Source organism: Typopeltis vanoorti, chromosome 3 (assembly GCF_054136105.1).
Source record: "Typopeltis vanoorti isolate ZY-2024b chromosome 3, IOZ_Tvanoo_1.0, whole genome shotgun sequence".
Classification (NCBI taxonomy): domain Eukaryota; kingdom Metazoa; phylum Arthropoda; class Arachnida; order Uropygi; family Thelyphonidae; genus Typopeltis; species Typopeltis vanoorti.
Window position 1 is genome coordinate 13,906,827 of NC_143551.1, and position 20,791 is coordinate 13,927,617.

Sequence of the window (20,791 nt, forward strand, 5' to 3'; positions counted from 1 at the left end):
AGCTACTAATTTCATACCATGAATTTTTGGTCTACTGCTATTTGTTCCTCATGTGTCTCCTGGATAACTAAAACCACATTTGCATGTATCACACATGTCTGCTAATAAAAACTTCCTTTTCGTATGAAAGTCTTTCAATATTTATTGAAGTTGTCTTAAAAGCTAGCATTGAAGAAGGCCGATTTATAGTTTGCATGATTGTTCTGGTAGCTGAAGGATTAGCCGTTGAGTTTCAACGTTGTTGCCCAGGGTACACCCGATTGTGAATTCTGAGTGATTGCCTTTATACATATAACACAATCTATGAGGAGGCTCCTTCAATGTGCCCCATTTACAGGGTGATTTGAATAGTCTGGAAGCATGAACGATAATGGCTGTCAATTCAATGTTAGTAATTGTGAAGTTATGCACTTTGACAAGATGTGACATTCAACAGCATAACCTATTGGTGGAATTATGCATGGAGTAACTGACAGGGCTAAAGATCTTGGAGTTATGGTGGATCGAAAGTTGAAGTTCAAAGGCCACACAACAAAAATTGCAAATAACTCAGAATAACTGTGATGTTGAAACAAACAAAGATAAATAAGTATGTGGAAATCATTTGCCTCTTTAGTAGGCCTTAATATTACTGCAACTGGACCTCTGCAGATTTGGTCTCCTGGTTCCAAAGGGTAAAGAAGCTATGGAAAGGCTGCAAAAGAGTAAAAAACATGATATTGGGATTATGGAATGTAGATGACAAGGAGAGACAGAGAGCATGTGGACTGCAGGAAGTGGTAGACAGAAGAAAGAGAGATGATACAATAGAAGTCTATAAACTTTGGAGAGGGTGATATAGCACATCAGCTGATAAAATTTTTCATTATATGGAAAGTGGGGAGAGAAAAAAGAGAGTATCGTGGAAGTTAAATTTTGTACTGTTAAATAAGGGGTAAGAGCAAAATTTTTCTTTTGCAAAACTGTGAGTGAGTGGAACAGTTTGCTTGCTGACTGAGTTTGCCTAGTGAATGCACCTAGTGTGAATGACTTTAAGAGAAGGTATGACAGCAAGTGTGGGTCATGTATCACCTCCCTCAATGAGTCCTTGATCCCTTGAATAATATGTGAGTATTTCTGATTGAATATCATCTACTACATATTGTTGGATTGTACTTCCTTGTATTTGATCCGCCATCTTGTTTTAACTTTGTTCTTAAACAAGTAATAAGTTGCTGGTTGATTACTAATTTAAATATAGAGAAATTTATATGTTTAGACTGCACCACTCTATATCTAGATTGGTCTAATGAACTGTAGTGAACCCAACCATCAACTAATTTTATATCAATATTATTTCTTACGTAGACCGAGTTTATCTCTTATGTTTGAAGTTCCCGCTAGGTCCGATAATTTCATGAACAGTGCAGTAAACGAAATTCAGGCAAACACAATTTTAAAAATATCAAAACAAAACATTTAATTCTGGGTTATGTATTATACATATAAACTCAATTCTGAGAACAAGATAATATAAATGTCTTAGCATAACTGGTCACAACATCTTACAGATTCAGTCTATGGGCATTCTGCTATCAGAATTGTAGCTTTCACAATATAAAAATAACTTTTAATAGAGTTCAATATCACAAAACCTTAGTAACAAATTTTACTATTATCGCACAGTCAGTAAAGTCTCAATACATTAAAGGTGGCAACAACTGCTTCATGAGTGCACCTAGTGCACTCATGAAGTGTTGCCACCTTTAATGTATTTAATGCCACCTTTAATGTAATTTAATGTAAAATGTATTGCCACCTTTAATGTATTGATACACTTTCATACTTCATACTCCGGCTGATTTCAAAAAAAAAAAACGTTATAGTTAATGTGGGGAATAGCAGGAGGAATTACACAATATATCTCTGCACTGAAGTAACATAAAATTGGACAGTTCTTACCAGATAAATCCTTTGCTCATCAATTTCCAATTACAGCACTAAAGTTCTAGACACAGCAATCCTTTGCTTTCCTTTGCTACGTCTCAGTATTCTCTTCGTCTGTCTGTCTGTGCTATACTTAATGCTCTTGTGTCCCTGAATGGTCGGTCCTGAAAAGACAAGAGCTCCTGTTTTCTCTGCTCTCAGCTTATATACCTCCCTTCTTTTCCCCCCAAAATTGTTTCTCGCGCTCTAACTTATGTCAATTCCTTCTCTCAGTTGAATACCATATCTCGCGATCCAAGCACATGCTAGCTATTTCTAGCCCGTCTCCATAGTAACAAACAAAATAAAATAAAAACAGAAACATTGCATAACATTATACCTTTACATGCTGGTAGTGATAAATAAAAAAATTAAAATATCATAATTCACATAAGGCATATTAAACTTACATGTACAATTCCTCATAATATTAAATTAGGAATAATCAAAATAAACAGAATAATATTTCAATACAAGGTCCTATCATTGCTAACACATATTTTAGATTAATTAATAAAATTTAATAAATAAACTCAAGGCAATTACATGAATAATAATTTACAATCATGGGATTAATATCAAATAATTTTTACAAGTATAGCTTTTGGTATGGTGGATTAAGTTGTATTCTGTAAGGAATATTATTAATTCAATTTTCTCCTTATTCAGAATCCAACAATATGCCTTTCCACATTTCAGATTTTTGATAGCTTTTTCTACTTGATATGTACTGATGTATTCCTGATTACATTCCTCTTGAATATTTTCTGTCTCTGCGTGTTTCATAATTTAGCAATCTTTCAAAGTAATCACTCCAGACATGTAGAATATCTTGTTTTCATGTCACCTTCATTATTTCCAATTTCCTTTTACAGTACTCTCTCCTCCATTCCTAAGCTCTTTCAACAGCCTCCAGAATATTTTACCACCTTCCTGACATTTATTTTCTGTGTTCTTGCCAAAATCTTCCTATATATTTTATATCTTGAACCAGCATGAAGATATTACTACCAATAATAACAGTCAATAACACTCTTCTTGTATCTTCTCTCCCTGTGGATTAGTGGATATCTTTATGCTAGAATATGGTGTTATTAATAACTAGAAATGTCCTGAACATAAATCTAGCAAGTACTTACCATTATTATTACCTTTCCTCTTTACTCCAAATTGATTACCATACGTATAGAAATGTTCCCACATTTCTATATGTATGGTAATCATTTCCTACTCTGCTGTTTATATCTCCTACAAGAACAACTTTTCTTTTTTTGTGTATCAACTGCTTTCTCTGATGGCTCAAAAAATTCCTCCACTTCTTCTTTAACAGAACCTTCTTTGGGACCATAGCCACATATAAGTCTCACTGTCCAGTTTCCCATTCTAATATTTGTCCACTTCATTCTACTTGATATTGTCTGTATTGTCATATTGTATCATCTTATTCTAAATAAATAGTGTGAAATAACAAGAAAGTAAACACTTAAATAACCAATAACCTGTAAATACATTTTCTTCTGCCAACATGTGCATATAGTTATATCCAGTAACTTTTATTTTTAAATGTTTACTTTCTAATTTCTTCTGATGATATATGAGCCACAGTGAAATATTTGTACATTAATTTAGTTATAAAATAACTTTCATTCTGTCTATGGTTATGTGTGTGCATCGCTCTGGTTATGTAAATGTGAGTGGCAGTGTGAAAGTAATGCACTGCAGCTTGATTTATTTAAAAGGGTGGTCTTAAAGGTTCTCGGCCTAACAAAGAAAAAACAAATTTATAATTTCAAAATTATTTTTATTTTTCAACATAATCTCCCTTAAGACTAATACATTTATTAATGGCGATGCTCCAACGCCATTATCCCATCCCTGTAGTAGTTCTCAGTACGATCTGCAAAATACCTCTCTACAGCTACCTCTTGATTTGAAGAAAAACGCTGACCAGCGAGGAAGAGTTTTAGTAATGAAATTAAAATATATATTGATCTTTAAGTGACCATGATTTATAAACATCTAATACCAACAAGTTTAGACGACAGGGCTGTCCAGCTTCTTCAGGGCTTATAACGGTAAGAGAAAAAATTTAAAGTTGCTAATACAGAGAAAATCGAGTAACACTATCGTATAAATTAAACATTAAAACAGAACGCGTAACATTACACGCATGGAGCATGTTGTGTTGGTCACTGTTATGAGAGCACATTCTGTACTTTTGAGTGAAATTAAATTCTGGTGGACTGAGTGATCGTATTAAAGTTTTCCATATGTCAGCTATTATCATTCCCTGGTTTCTGTTAAGATTTTCTCCAGAACGGAGGACTACAACAGCTTCTTTGAAATTTCTACAATGGAAATCTTTTAGGTAAGGCATGGAGTTGCTATCCCAAGCAATGGTATGGTTAGTAATCGCGAAATGATGGGCTAGACCTGAGTTGCCTGTTCTGTTGTTATTAACATCTCTTATTTGTACCTTTTTTTTTTTTTTTTTTTGGATTTCGAGGCCTCTCGAAATCTTGAATCTCAACGTCTGTACTATATAGTTTACACCACAAGCACATGGGATGTACACTCTAGCATGTTTGAAAAAAGGATTAATGTCTTTTGGCAATCTTAAAACGTGACAGACAGTCTTGACGGGTTTGAACGCAACTCTGGTGTTGAAAGGTTTAAAAAGTTTTGCGATCTTTTCAGACACTGTACCTGCATAAGGAATAACTAAGGATGAACTGTATTGAGTGATGATAGGTTGTTGTTGTTGTTGCTGTGGGGGATTTCTATGAAGAATATTGTTGATCAGATTCTTTGGATAGCCATTTGTTGGTATTAGATGTTTATAAATCATGGTCAATTAAAGATCAATATTTATTTCAATTTCATTACATGTTTGAATGACCAAATATAATCTAAACAATGAACAGATTCCATGATGATATGAAGCAAAAGGTACGTTCTTTTGAGAAACTCAAATGTAAAAAAGCTAGACTTCTAAACAATCTAACTTTCTTAAAAAGATCCAGAAACTTTAACATTATTCCGAAGATTTTAACATTCAAAGAACAATTCCACTCAGGAAGAGTGAAAAGAATATATACTAAGGCATCCCTGGCCCTACTAGTGAAAGAATACAACATGTAAGAGTTGAACTTAACAGAATAGACCTTTCGTGCTTCTGACTTTTTAAAGATAAGACGATTTACAACAGTTTCAACAAAGCTTTTCTAATTAGTAAAAAAACTCAAATAAAAAAATTCAACACACTATATGAAAAGTATTACAACTCTGGACTGAGCCTCCCTGATGAAAAAGTGATTTTTAACCTTTCAGACCATATATTAACACAACCAGAAACTGAAATACTTAAGGATTCGATTTTGCCATTGCCCCAGATCATATTCCTAAGGTCAACATCATCAGTAACATAGAGAAAGCACTCTCATCCTTTCCAGAAACAAACGCAAATGATCTGAAATTAAAAAATTTATCCTTTCAACTTCAAAGCCACCTAACCTAAACATAACACTCCAAGAAAAAAGAGCGCTCTCAAACTTGAAAAATGATAAACAAATAACTATCTTAAAAGCAGACAAAGGTAATGCCACAGTCATTTTTTTAACACTAAGGACTACACAGCCAAGACTGCAGAGTTACTATCAGACCCATCAACGTATCGCATATTAGAGTCAGACTCAACATGGGAAAACTACAAGGGCACTAACACCTTATTACAAATCATGACTAGTTGGTCCACAGACTTGCAACGCAATCTGAAGTCACTACACCCATTGACGGCATGATTGTATGGAGTCCCAAAACTCCACAAAAGTGGAGTTCCACTATGCCTGATTGTTGACGGAAGAAATGCTCCCACATATTTATTGTCCAAACACCTCTCCAGCCTCCTAAAAGGACATATCAGAAAATCGGACTCCTACATTAAGAATTCAGAGACGAGTGACCAAGATGATAGCAGGTCTGTGGAATGAACCTTATGAGAACAGGTTGAAGATTTGTGGGTTACAAAAATTGGTTGATAGACGGAAAAGGGGTGATATGATTGAGACATTCAAATTACTGAAGGGTTTCTATAGGATTAATCCAGAAGATATTTTTGAGAATAGTATTGGTGGTGGGAGGACTAGGGGCCATACATGGAAGCTGGCCAAGAGTGTGGTTAGCAGGGATGTTAGAACTAGGTTTTTTACTTAGAGAGTGGTGAATGAGTGGAATAAGTTGCCAGAGTCTGTTGTGGGTGCTATGACTGTGAATAAGTTCAAGGCGCGATATGATAGATACTGTGTGAATGTCGAATAGTTGCTCTTGACATGATGTTAGGGCTTCCCTCGATGAGTCTGTCGACTCCTTGGAGTTGCCCGAGATAATAATAATAATAATAATTCAAAGCACTTTATTGAAAAATTGAAAAACATCTTGATCTTAAAGACAGACATTCTCGCTAGCTTGGACGTGGTATCTTTATTTACCAACATCCCAGTAGAAGTTATCAGAATACTATACAATCTCTTCCCTGAAGATACAGTTCACCTTTTTTTCGTCACTGCCTTAAATCTAATTATTTCAAATGGAATGAAACGATATATCAGCAACTAAATGGCTTAACTATGGGCAGTCTCCCTTTCACTGCCCTGTGTAGATTTGTTCATGGAAAAGCTAGAAACAGACATCCTCTCAAAATTAGATTCCAAAACCTTTAGTGTGGTGGAGGTATGTACATGATGCCTTCATAATTTGGAGGGACACAAAAACAGCTATTTTGGACTTTTTAACCAAAATTAATTATTTTCATTAAAAAATACAATTCACTTTGGAACTGGAAAAAAGATAATCAACTACCATTTTTGTACCCTAATCAAGAAACTAACAGATGGACATATCAAACTAACAGTCTACTATATGTTCAAAAATAGAGCTACGAACATCATCTTAGAAGAAAAAGAACTCTATGATGAAATTATTCATATATATCAGAGACATTAATAAAAAAATGGCTATCCAAAGAATCTAATCAACAAAATTCTTCATAGAAATCTCCCCCAACAACAACAACAACAACGACTTACCATCACTCAATACAGCTCATCCTTAGTTATTCCTTATGCAGGTACAGCGTCCCAGAAGATAGCAAAACTTTTTAAACCTTTCAACTCTGATGTTGAAAGGTTTAAAATGATTTAAACCTTTAAACAGTTCAAACCGGTCAAGATTGTCCGTCATGTTTTAAGATCGCCAAAAGACATTAATCCTTTTTTCAAACACTGGAGCGTACAACATCCCATGTGCTTGTGGTCTAAACTATATAGGACAGATTGTCAAGAAGCCTTGAAATCTGAAAAAAATAACATATAGAAGATGTTAATAACAACAGAACAGACAACTCAGTTCTAGCCCATCATTTCACGATTATTAACCATGCTATTGATTGGGATAGCAGCTCTATGCCTTACCTAGAAGATTTCCATTGTAGCAATTTCAAAGAAATCGTTGTATTTATCCATTCTGGAGAAAATCTTAACAGAAACCAGGGAATGATAATAGCTGACATATGTAAAACTTTAATAAGATCACTCAGTCTACCAGAATTTAATTTCACTCCAAACTACAGAATGTGCTCTCATAACAGTGACTAACACAACACGCTCTATGAGTGTAATTTTACGCGTTCTGTTTTAATGTTTAATTTATATGATAGTGTTACTCCATTTTCTCTGTACTAGTCACCTTGAGTTTCTCTTACCGTTATAAGCCCTGAAGAAGCCGGATAGCCCCGTCGGCGAAACTTGTTGGTATTAGATGTTTATAAATCATGGTCAATTAAAGATCAATATATATTTCAATTTCATTATACGTTTGAATGACCAAATATAATCTAAACAATGAAGAGTTTTAGTTTTGGGAAGAGATAGAAGGTCAGAAGGAGTCAAATCTGGGGAATAGGGTGGAGGTTCCAACAATTCATAGTGCAGATCCCTTAATTTTCCTATTGCCAAAACACTTTTGTGGGCAGGTGCATTGACCTGATGAAAGATGATTTTTTTCTTCTGCACACTGGGTCTTTTCTCACAAATTTTTTCATCTAGTCTAGTTAAAAGATCGGAATAATATTCTCCGGTTATTGTTTTACCCTTTTCAAGATAATTAATAAACAAAATGCCTTTAGCATCCCCAAACACCAATGCCATGACCTTTCCTGCTAATGGAACTGACTTTATCTTCTTTGGCACTGAACAACTGACTTCTGTCCATTGTTTTGACTGCTGTTTGAATTCTGGTGTGTAATGGTGAATCCAAGTCTCATCCATAGAATAAATTGACACATAAAATCAGTTTTATTCTTGTTAAAATGCTCCAAGCAATGTTCAGAGATTTTTATGCAAGTGCGTTTTTGATCTGCTGTAAGTAAGCATGGCACCCATTTTGCGCAAAACTTTTTCATTTGCAATTCTTCATGTAAAATATATCCTACACGTTCCTTTGAAATGCCTATAGTTTCAGCAATTTCATGCACTTTGACTCGCCAGTCATCTAATACCATATCGTGCACTTGATTAATGATTTCTTGTGTTTACACTTTATAGACGTCCTTCGCATGGATCATTTTCAAGACTGGTACGGACACGTTTAAACTCGGCAGCCCGTTTCTTAATTGTCGGAAATGAAGGAGAAGATTGTCCATAAACTTTTAAGAACTTCGAATGAACAAACTACTTGATAGAATGACTTGCAATTTCACATGGATGCTTATAGCAGATGTACCAACTTATTTATTTATTTTTCTTTCAATTCAATACAGCCGAAGGCTTTGCATATTGCTGAGTGGACAGTAGCAATTCAAAATGGTGGCTGCTATAGACAGCATAATTCCATCACTGGTCTATATTGATTGAATTCCTTACTGCATGGCACCAAAAACAAATGTGTGGGTCAGATGAAAATTCAATAATTGTCTGAAAAATGTGTAGAGAGTTGATACTACTGACACAACAGTATCATAGTGAATGCAATTAGATGTTGGGTCAGACAATTTAAAAGTGGTGAAACCACAGTCAAAGATAAGCCTTGAAACAGATGACCACCAACAGACAGCCAGATGCACTGATCAAGGAAGATTATCGCATCACAAATTGAACGGTACAGTCAGTATTGGAAAATCAGAGTTATGATCATCATTAATGAACCTGACCAACAAGATTGGTGCATAGTGGATTCTGAAAATGAGTGATAAACGCAATGAAAACTAGAAAGTCCTCTGTATAGAGCTTCAGTACCAAGACAATGAGTAAAGGCTTTAAGTGTGATGCAGAGTTACAGATGATGAAATATGGATTCAACATTATGACTCTGAAATGAAGAGACAGCTGATGGTAAACAGTGAAATTTAAAGGATATTTTTAATAGCATTCTGCACATGATGAGTTTTCTATAACGTTTTCCCTACTGTTGTAGTTGTAGGAAGCCTAGGACTACTCACACAGGGAAATCAGTTCAGTTCCACTTTATTATGTTGCTTATGTATATGTTACAATTTATATTGTTTCATTCATTTCTTGTGAAGTTTTCTTTCAATTAAAACATTCAATATGATTTTCTCAGAAGTGAATAGATGTGGTTGCTGTTCACTATTTTATAGAAATGGAATTAGTGTTAAATAAATAAATATTAATAAATTCATGTGTATATACACTTGTTATTTCTCTAAATCACTGATTTTTCAAAGTATTTTAACTACATAAGGTTAATACTATTTTCACAGTTATCAAGTAATAAAGAAAATCTACAAAAAAAATATTTATATATATTTTACATCAGAAATTAACTGGCAATGACAAGGATCTGGTTATTGCGGTGTATAAAGTCTGATCAGAACACTTTGGATTACTGTGCTCAGATATGGTCACTGGTGAAATTTTAGAGAGGATACAAAGACAGGTAACAAAACATATATATCAAGACTGTAGAACATTGGCTATAAGGATCAACTGAGGTCATGTACTGGCAGAACATGGTAAACAGATGCCTATGGGAGTTAATATGAGTGACATTTAAGCCAGGAGATATTTTCTGAATGGATGCCGAGATGCTTAAATGGCTGTACAAAGGACCATCTATAGAAGAGCACAGGAGTGGTGAGTAAGAAAGAAGTTTTTTTTTTCTTCATGGAAAATGGTAGAAATGCCTGAAAGGATGGTGAGAGTGCAAGAAGTAAATGAGTCTAAGGAGTGGTACAATAGACTAGGATGTTTAAACCTGATTTGAGTCTCATGACTCCATGGAGGTCCTGAATAATAATACTAAGAAGAAATTAATTATGTAGTTTTAAATATATCTATAAATACATAACATTCTTGAAACACAGACTGAAATTCATACATTTGTACTACAGTACTGATGTACTGTGGTACAAATGTAGTACAGTACTGATGTACTGTAGTTTGATGTAGAATTGTGATATAAAAAAGGAATTCAAATGCATTTTCAACTAATCAACATGTAATTTAACACTTACCCTCTTTATTTAAAGGTAATATGCCAAACTTTTTCATATTCCCTAGAGATACCATCACAGACCAATTTAAATAAACATGCTGGGGATAAATTCTCCATTTTAATGCACTACCATCAGACCATACTGACAACAGTTGAGCAAATACCTATGAATCAAATGAATTATATTACAAATGTGTACACGGGCACGCGCACACACACACACACACACACACACACACACACACACACACACACGTTCATAGAAACTGCATCACCTTACATAAATATAGTTATAGGAGAGAATGACTACTATTTGGGTTCTTTTTTGGTCAAATATATTTGACCAAAAAATAACCCAAATAATAGTCATTCTCTCCTATAGTTCTCGTGGTCAAAAATAACCATTTTATTATCATAAATATAATTTTTATTAGTTAAATAGTCATTTTCATTGGTGTTTATCATTAGATATTTCCTTGTATTGCATCATTTATCATTCCCACAGGTTTTTGTATAATGTAATAGTTGCTGATATTACATCAGAATTTTTTATGCTATAAATACAGCAAGAGCTAGTTTTTACAATTTTGGGCTCAGATCACTATGGCTAGTTACGTGCAGTTAACACCTCACAGAAAAGTGTGATTCAACCTCTGAATAGAGAAGGCTATTCCTCCTGTGAAATAGATACAAGGGTGTCCTGTAGTCAATCTACTGTGGCAAGGCTGCAGTCAAAAGTGAAGGAAACCAGATCTGCTGAAAGGAAGAAATGCCAAGATCAAGTTCTAAAATGTCTCTGCCTCAAAAATCAACATGCATCAGCTAGAGAACTGAAATGGGACTGGGAAAAACAGAGTGGAGTTGTGGAAAGCTCTATAACTGTCAGGAGAAGATTCATTCGACAGGGACTGATAACCTAAAACACCCTAAAAAGAAGCCCTTATTAACAAAAATAAAGGCTTGGTTAAATTGGTGCTAAGAGCATGGCAAATGAACCATGCAGGATAAACTTATCCTGCATGGTTCATTTGCCATGCAGGATAAGTTTATCCTGCATGGCAAATGCAGGATAAACTGCATTTGCCATGCAGTTTATCCTGCATGGCAAGTAGATAATCAAAGATGATGAGAGGAAAAATTCAACATTAACCATCTGGTCTCAACAGTCAAATTCTCAGCCAGTTAGATGATCTAGGGCTGCATGTCGTATTATGGTGTTAGTCACTTGCATTTCACAAGAAGCCATTATAAGGTTCAGTGAATGCACAAGTGTACCAAATTTGTTTTCCAATTTTTAGAATTGCTGCCTACTGTTGGAGACCACTTTGCTATAACGATGAAATGCATCTTTCAGGATGACTCTGCCCCTTGTCATAGGGCAAAAAGTGTACATAATGCTATTATAACCCTAAAATGTATCATACCAATTGAATTTAGTACTAAAAAACTTTAGTTTTTGTTGCAGGTTAATAAGTGGCTCAATGAACACTTAATTCATTGCCAACTGTGACCAGGAAATAGCTCAGATATCAACCACACAGAATTTGTGCAACCAAATAGAGACTGCAGTACACAAAAAGAAACTGAAAACATTTTGGGAGCTCCAAGAAGCCATTATAAGGGTATGGAACCATGAATTGACAGTTATGTCCATCAGGAAATTGATTTTGTCAATGCCCTGATGATTTCAAGCTGTAATGAGGGAAAAGGAGAACCTATGAAGCACTAAGCAGAAAAAAGTGAATTTTTAGCTTTGAATATCAGTAAAACTGTGTACTTGAAATAAATTTTTATACTGGGATTTGTGTTTTTCCAGTGAAAAGATCACTGTCTACTCCATTTTGCAATATTTGCAAATTTGTCAAGTTAGTTATAATTTCCTAATTATGTCACATCTTGCATAAAAAGAACCAAAATTTCACACTTTATTTTGTGAAGGATATAATATTAAGGGAGATGTAGATCATATAATGAAAATTGGTAAAATGGATATTTAGGGGGGGGGGGTTAATGGACATGAACTGGAAGAGCTTAGGAGCTTCCTGTACCTAGAAACCAACATAACACATACATCACAGAAATTATGGAAACAACTGAACAACTACTGTGTTAGAGTAAAACTTCAGTTTAATATAAACCAAAATAATCACTCAATGTTTCGACCTTCACATCATCTGGAGTATACACATATATACAAAGAAACAAGCAGCACTACAATCCTACAATCTACATGGTATGCTAAAGTTACATCGATTTGGTCAACCTTTAAAACCTTTAAAAGTCTGACCTCTGGTGGGAAAAAAAAAAACATTACTACAACAAAGCAAGTCCTGTTATTATTATCTATTATCTATTTTGGTTTATATTAAACTGAAGTTTTACTCTAACCTGGTAGTTGTTTCCATAAATTCTGTGATGAATTATGATTGAGATGTAACCATGAAGGAAAGGATCGACATAATGTATAATTCAAACGGTTAAAAAAGATATAAGATCAAAATCCTAGATAACAAAAGCAAAAACTAGGCCTAAGATATGGAAAAGTAAAGCAGTAAGCCTTGATACAAAGCCAAGAGTACTAGAACATGCATAATCATGAGAACTCTCTATAATGTGACAATTGGTAATAGCCAAAAACTCAGTTTGAAAGAATGTGCTATGGAAAGGTCCTACAAATTGGATGAATGTAAAAAGTAATAAATAAAGAACTTTATAGAAAAATAAATTGAAAAGAGAATCTAATGCAAAAAATAATTAGAACAAAACTTAGCTTTTTTGGATACATTTATAGGATTGATGACAGTAGAAAGACAATCTTGATGGTCTTTCTGCTGTCATACAAAAAACAACCTGACCAAAATTTAGATGTTTAGTAAACAGAGGAGGATGGACAAGGCAGTAGGTAGTGAATTAAAAGAGTAATGTGAATGGAAAATAGAAAAATTACATCAAACACCAACAAACATTGAACCCATGAGCATTAATAATGTTCTCAGATCAGTTTTTGTGAAGGAGACAAAATACTGGAATCATTAAACCTGTGTTTAATTCTTTTATTGTACCATTTCATTTCATTTAGAATGGTCTTCAACCATTAAATAAGCCAAAATCAGAAAATGGAACTCGTTTATGTGGATATCAATACCTATTAAATTATTCTAAATTTTTATTTAAGCTATTTCAAAGAGATAAGATAATTTTAAATTTATATAAAAAATATATACATACCTTATGAAATTCTGATCTTCTGGTCTCAGAATGTGCCAAATGTCCGATAATATTATATAAAATCTTGGTCTACAGAAAATATGAGAAATTAAATTTAGAAGTCCATAATCTCAAGTAATTTTGCAGATATTATTCTTTTTTTTTTCAGATAGTTTTCGCTGAATTCATGCAATATTATTGTAACAAAAACTCAGTATTCAATCAGATACTCAACAAACAGCTGAAAAATTAACCTGCATACATTTCAAAATGAATAATGTTAATCCAGATACCTCCAGGATTCACTTATTTAATAAATGAATCCTGGAGGTATCTGGATTTTCTTATATATCACTGAGAGTCCATGTTCATGGACAAATAATAGTCCATAAATACATGACAGTAATAATACTGTGCACAGGACTAACCACTAACCCTGATTATGGTTAGTGGTGGTCATTAATTATGAGATTAATAAAGTATTATATATTATTGTTTTGTATTTGGTCACTTAACATTAAAACTGAGTTTTATTATGCATATTACTTCTGGGAAAACTCCCATTTTACTCCTCTTAATAAACTATTATAATTACGGCTATTTTGCCTGCTTCAGTTTAGGAGTGCCCCTGTTTAAATGTCATTGGCTATTTACTCACGGATTCTTAGGGCATTGTAGATGTAAATTTACCAAAAAGTATATGTGGCATAAGGAAGAGAAATTTACACATACCTTTTTCTGGGTGTTGCGGCTTTTCTTCTTTCTGCGAGGTCCAAAAACTACTGAGTGTGTGGAGGGGGAGGGGGGGTAGGCAATTTGGGAGAATTAAATTAGAAAAACCCGGTTTTTTTCCCAGTAATATATATATAAGCATATATATTATATTATTATATTATATAGAGTGGGGAAAAAGGTGAAAGGGTTGATTTTTTTATATATGGAGGGGGGAAGGGGAAAAAGGGGGTTGACGGGGCGCAGTCGGTTTCAACTATTCTTGGTCGTCATCTGAACACATTGGGAAAGTGGATGCTATATTAGGTTGGGTAGGTGCTTCTGTTTTTGAAGTGTTTGTGTTATCGCCTATTGGTCGGGGTTGTGACCTCAATTTTATGTTGTGAAGCTTCCAACTCTGAGGTTTGGAAGCTTCACAACATAAAATTGAGGATAAAACAAGTGGATAAAAAAAGAGACGATTGGAACGAAAATCAACATGTTAACAGGGTGGACCCCAAAAAATTAATTAAACTAGCCAGAGACTGGAAATTAAATATGAAAAGACCAACTAGTATACCAAAAATGTGATCACAGCCTGCCTGCATTGAAGTATTGAACACATAACAGGCGAAAGCTTACAGCAAGAAGAAGAAACTTGGAGAAGAAAAAGCAGAGCTCAGGGCAAATAGAAGTTGTCAAGATCAGATTTGCACTTATGACATATAATTGAGAAATCATGGAAATATGACATGATTTAAGTTTTATAAAAGACAAAAACTAGTGAGATCTTTCTGAGCAATAAATACAAAATGTTATATTCAGGCAATGACAATCAAGGAAAAGAAGGCGTAGCCATAGTATTCAACACAAAATACGAGGCTCATCTTCTTGAATGGCAGGCAGTGTCAAGTAGTGTGATTTGGGCAAATATCAGAATGGGGAACTGGACAATGAGACTAATTTGTGCCTGTGGTCCCACAGAAGGTTCTACTAAGGTAGAAGTGGAGGAATTTTTTGAGGCTCTAGAGAAAGCTACTGACACAATAAAAAAGGAAAAGTTGGTCTTTGTTAGGAATCTAAATAGCAGAGTAGGAAGTGATTATCAGACATACAAAAATGTTTTGGGAAAATCTGCAAAGCCAATAATAATGGCAAATACCTGTTGGATTTCTGCTAAGGACATGGACTGGTTATTACTAACACCATGTTCCAACATAAAAATGTGCACAAATTCACATGGAGACTCTTCTCTCCATGTGAATTTGTGGAATAAGAAAAGTCTCATTGACTATGTTATTGTTGATAATGATGTTTTCTCCCTGGTGCAGGACACCAGAGTGCACAGAGGATTTGAAATTGGAAGTGATCACTATTTAATCTTGAGCAGGATAAAATTGAATTTCATATTGAAAAAAATGACATATAAGAAAGTTTTAAAGCGAATAAAAGTTGAGCAATTCTCAGATGTGAACTGTAGACTAAAATATACAAAGATTATTGAAGGAAAAATGAAAGAGTTTGAGAACAAGAACCAAAAATTGGAGATTCAGTGGCAAGCCTTGAGAAAACCCTGATTAATTCAGCTAGAGAGGCATGTGGTGAAGTTGTCTGCAAGGATAGAAAAATTAGAACTCCATGGTGGACACAGGAAGTTAAAGAGGCAGTGAAGGAAAAGAAGAAAGCATATCAAAAGTTCCTTGCAAATAACTCAGCTTGTGCTCTTAGAGAATACAGAGACAAATGTAAGAAAGCTAAACAGTGTGTAAAACTAGCTAAACTAAAGTCATGGGAGGACTTTGGCAAGAACATAGAAATTAAATATCAAGAAGGTGGCAAAATATTTGGAGGTTATTGAATAAGCTCAGAAATGGAGGAAAGAGTACTGTAAAAGGAGTTAGAGATGATAAAGGTGAAATGAAAATGGGAGAAAAAGATATCCTTGAAGTATGGAGTAATTACTTTGAAAATTTGCTAAATGAAACAAGCAGTGATGACAGAGAGTGATAAAAAACACTGACCAGGCATGCAGTCAGAAATATATATCCACACTTGAAGTAGAAAAGGCCATCAAAGGCCTGAAATGTGGAAAGGTTGGAGTAGATGATATTTGACCAGAAATGCTGAAGTATGGTGGTATAAAAGTCTTACAGTGGCTGCACTCCATAGTTCAGAATGCCTGGACAGAGGGACGAATTCCCAATGATTGGAGAAGAGCTCTCATAGCACCTATATATAAAAAGGGAAATAAAACTGAATGTGAGAATTACAGAGGTATATCCCTATTGAGTGTTCCTGGTAAGATATATGCAAGTATACTTGAGAAACAGTTGAGAAGAATTGTGGAAGAAAAGCTTGGTGAAGAACAAGCTGGATTCAGGTCAAATAGAGGCTGTCAGGATCAGATCTTCACTTTACGACAAACAGTGGAGAAATCATGGGAATATAACAAAGATCTGTATTTAAGTATTGTCAATTTGGAAAAGGCATATGACAAGGTGCCAAGAGAGAAGCTATTCAATATGCTACAGTTATATAGTGTCAATGGGACATTATATCAAGCAATACTTAGTCTTTATTTGAGTTGTGAGTCAGCAGTTAGAATTGAAGGAAGTACAGGAAGATGGTTTAATGTTAAATCTGGAATGAGACAAGGATGTACATTATCCCCTCTGTTATTCATTATCTATATGGATCACATTATGAAGGAAAGTGGTATTAAACATGATATCAAAATTGGAGATGTTAATGTCAGCTCTTTGCTTTATGCAGACGATGTTATACTTCTAAATAAATCCGCTACAAGTCTGCAAGATTCTCTAACTAAACTGAATAACTTTTTTAATAGATATGGTATGAAGGTCAGCATTAAAAAGACAAAGATAATGAAAATAGGCAGAATCACTGAAAATGTCAACTATGTTGTGAATGGAGAACCTGTGGAACAAGTAAAACATTTCAGCTACTTAGGCACGATTTTTATTGAAGATGGTAAATTAAATATGGAAATAGATAACAGAATCAACAAAGCTGGTATGGTAGGAAGTCAATTGAATAAATTCATATGGAATAAGAGAGAAATTAGTCGGAACACTAAATTAGCTGTATACGAGACATATTTCAAACCAGTTTTAACTTATGGATCTGAGAGCTGGGTCAGAAGTAAAACACTTGACCAAAGACTAGAGACCGCAGATATGAGAGTCCTGAGAAAGATTAGGGGCATGAACAGACAGCATCGATGGCAATATCATATTAAAAACGAGAATATTAGGAAAGAATTTGACATTGTCAGCATGCCAAGAAAACTGCCAAGAATGATGACAATGGTCACTTACCACACCACATGAGATGTGGTGTGGTAAGTGACCATTGTCATCATTCTTGGCAGTGATGGGAATCCACCTATATCTTGGTCTTCCTCTGGGAAAACGACCCAGAGGAAGACCAAGATATAGGTGGATTGATATGGTACAAAGTGCCTTAGACGATAGAAATATAAGATCTGGTAATGTTGGAGTCTTGACAAGTAACAGACTGATTTGGAGGAAAATTGTAGATAGGAAGTTAGTAATGATGTAAATTTTTCATGTAGTACTATCATATCCTGTACACCCCTTGAAGGTACATGGCAGGAATTTGATGATGATGATAAAGGCATACAATAAAGTGCCCATAGAAAAGCTTTTCAAAATGCTACAATTATACGTGGTAGATGAAATGTTATACAGAGCAATATATAGTCTATATTTAAGTTGAAAGTCAGCAATTAGAATTGAAGTTAATACAGAAAGATGGTTTGATGTAAAATCTGGGGTAAGACAAGGAAGTACATTATCTCCACTCTTGTTCATCACATTATGAAAGAAACCTAATATTAAAATCAAATTTCAAACTTAGGTCTTTGCATTATACAGATGATGATGTACTTCTAAACACATCCCGTGCAAGTCTCTAGGCATTCTCTAACTAAATTGAATAACATTTGTAACAAATTTGGCATGAAAATCAACAATAAAAAGATCAAAACTCTGAAAATAGGCAGTAACAAAAAAAAAAAAAAACCTCAGCTTTTACCTGCGAACTTTATGCAATAAATAAAGCACTCGAAGCCTGCTTAAAATTATCATCTTCTCAACAATCAGAGGAAATTATAATTTACAGTGAATCAAGATATAGCCTCTATATCTTGAATCACTCTATATATAGCTACAGAGGCAATCAAAAAGGGAAATACCAAGCTCACACAAGACATCCATAAACTCTTAAACCAACTAAGTGTTTGGGAAAAAGTTGCATTTTACAATGAATTTCTGCTCATGTACATCGATTACAATGAAGCAGTTGATAAATTAGGAAAAGAGGCCAGAGAACTTGTCCAAGAAACTGACATGCTAACTCTTGATGATGCACTAGCAAAATTAAAACTAATTCCACTAAAATCAGAGATGGATACAACAACACCAAATTCCCAAAATCAATGCTGACAGAAAGACTTTCACCATGATAGCAAGACTCCGAACAGGACATTTTAGAGGAATGAAGATCAATACAGATGATAGAGAACATATAGAAACTGCAATAACTGCCCTAATATTGAATTGACACCTACTCACATTTTTACCTGTCCAGCAATTACAGCAGCTTTGCAAGCAATAGACCCTAATCCTGAACAACAGCTCTGTACGAACAAAATCATTGACATAGCCAAAGCAGTTCAAGGAGCACATGGAAATATCTAAGACTCTTCAAAGGACAAGACAACAACAACCAATTATGTCAGTGGAGTACTTCTCTAATTCTTCTGCCAGTTTCTCTTTTTTCCCTTGATACTTCTTTTGATGATGCTTATCTTGGAACTGATGATGTTGAACTGAATCTGTTTCAGCAGCTGACTTTTCAGTGTTTTTCATGTTTCATGATGAAATTTATGGGACTTTTTTTTTTTTAATTTTTTATGCTGAACCCATACAAGAGTGAATGGTTAATTAACCTATAGTACATTAGTATAGTGTATGGGTGGTGAGTTGGGAAAGGAGAAACTTGTTTACATTTGATTTAAAAGCCTGCATATTGTATTCCTTGGGAAACACATGGGGGGGGGGGAACTGTTGCACAATACAGCAGTAGCAAGAATGAAGGAGAAGGAAAAGAAACTCGTTCTGTGGGTTTCGAGTTGTACTGTGAAGGGATGTTAGGTTGCAGTCCAGTCATTTTGAAATGGACTTAGTAATAAGAGGGGGGAGCGGAGACTTGATGCTATTTCATGTGAACACTTGCCATGGAAATATTTATACAACACACATATTGCAGAAACCAAATGTCTGTGTGAGAGTGGGTGGAGTGAGTTGGTAAGAGATGGATTATTAATTTAATGACCTCCTCTGTAATGAGTCAAGCATTCTGAGGGAACTCTTAGGGACATGGCCCAAATGTGAGAGCAGTATTCAATAGCTGGGTGGAGTTGTGAATTGAATAAGGTTAACAGCTGTTAACCTTGTTCAAATCAGAGGAAGTAACATCTTGAGCAAAAGAGAAATCCTAGTTTTTTGGAAGCTGAGGAGGCAATGGTTTCAATGTGTTTATGCCAGGATAGGTTTGATGTCAGGGTGATTCGAAGAAGAGAAATCTCACTATCTAGAGATTTGAGTGTTGTCAAGGATAATACTGGAAGAAAATGGTTCTTTTTCATGGGAAATAAGGCAGAACTGGGTTCTGGTAGCATTGAAATTAATGAGGTTGTGTAAACCCTATTGGAGGAATGGCTTGGAAATCAGAATTGAGGGAAGTGGTGGTTTATGTTCTGTAGGCTCAGGTGATTTGAGAAGAGTAAGTTTCGTCAAATGAAAGGGAGGAGTGAAATACACTGTCATATGCAAAACTGTGTATTGGATTGGAAGTGAACTGAAGTAGGCAGTTGATATACGTTCTACATAGAAGGAAGAGGGTTGACGAGAAAACAGAATGAAACTTGTGGAACTCAGCATTAGTTGAATATGAGAGGATAAGGAACTATCCACCATCATACACAGAGTGTATCCAGTCAGAAAGATGGCAATCCAATTGCAGAAATCGTGCAAATCTGTCAAAAGCTTTAGAGATATCAAGTTGCTACCACTTGAGATTCGCCAAACTTCTCTGTGACATTTGTCCAGAGATGGATGACGTGAGTAGATCAACTGTTTTTTAATTGGACGATGGTGTAGCTGGTATGACATTACTTTTTTGGTATCATAATTGTATTTTGGTTTAAGCCAATGAATACAATTTAGTAGGCTAAATAACAAATTGCCAGCTCATTCTTTCATTAGGTCAGAAGCCCTGATCAGTTCTCCTTAGAAGATTATGTGAAAGTTTTTTTTGATTATCTAGCTTGTCCCTTGAGCAACCCCATATTAAG

General features: G+C 34.7%; 1 protein-coding gene across 3 annotated transcripts in view; it reads right to left on the reverse strand.

The window, feature by feature from the left end:
* Nucleotides 1-20,791, reverse strand: part of LOC150107933 (telomere length regulation protein TEL2 homolog) — a 284,799-nt gene that overhangs the window by 182,767 nt on the left and 81,241 nt on the right. For all 3 annotated transcript variants that reach the window (XM_090415456.1, XM_090415457.1, XM_090415458.1), the window contains 2 exons: nt 13,702-13,770; nt 10,493-10,637 (listed from right to left, as the gene is read on the reverse strand). In XM_090415456.1, the coding sequence (XP_090271582.1) occupies nt 10,493-10,637; nt 13,702-13,770 (214 nt within the window). The remainder of the gene's footprint in view (nt 1-10,492; nt 10,638-13,701; nt 13,771-20,791) is intronic.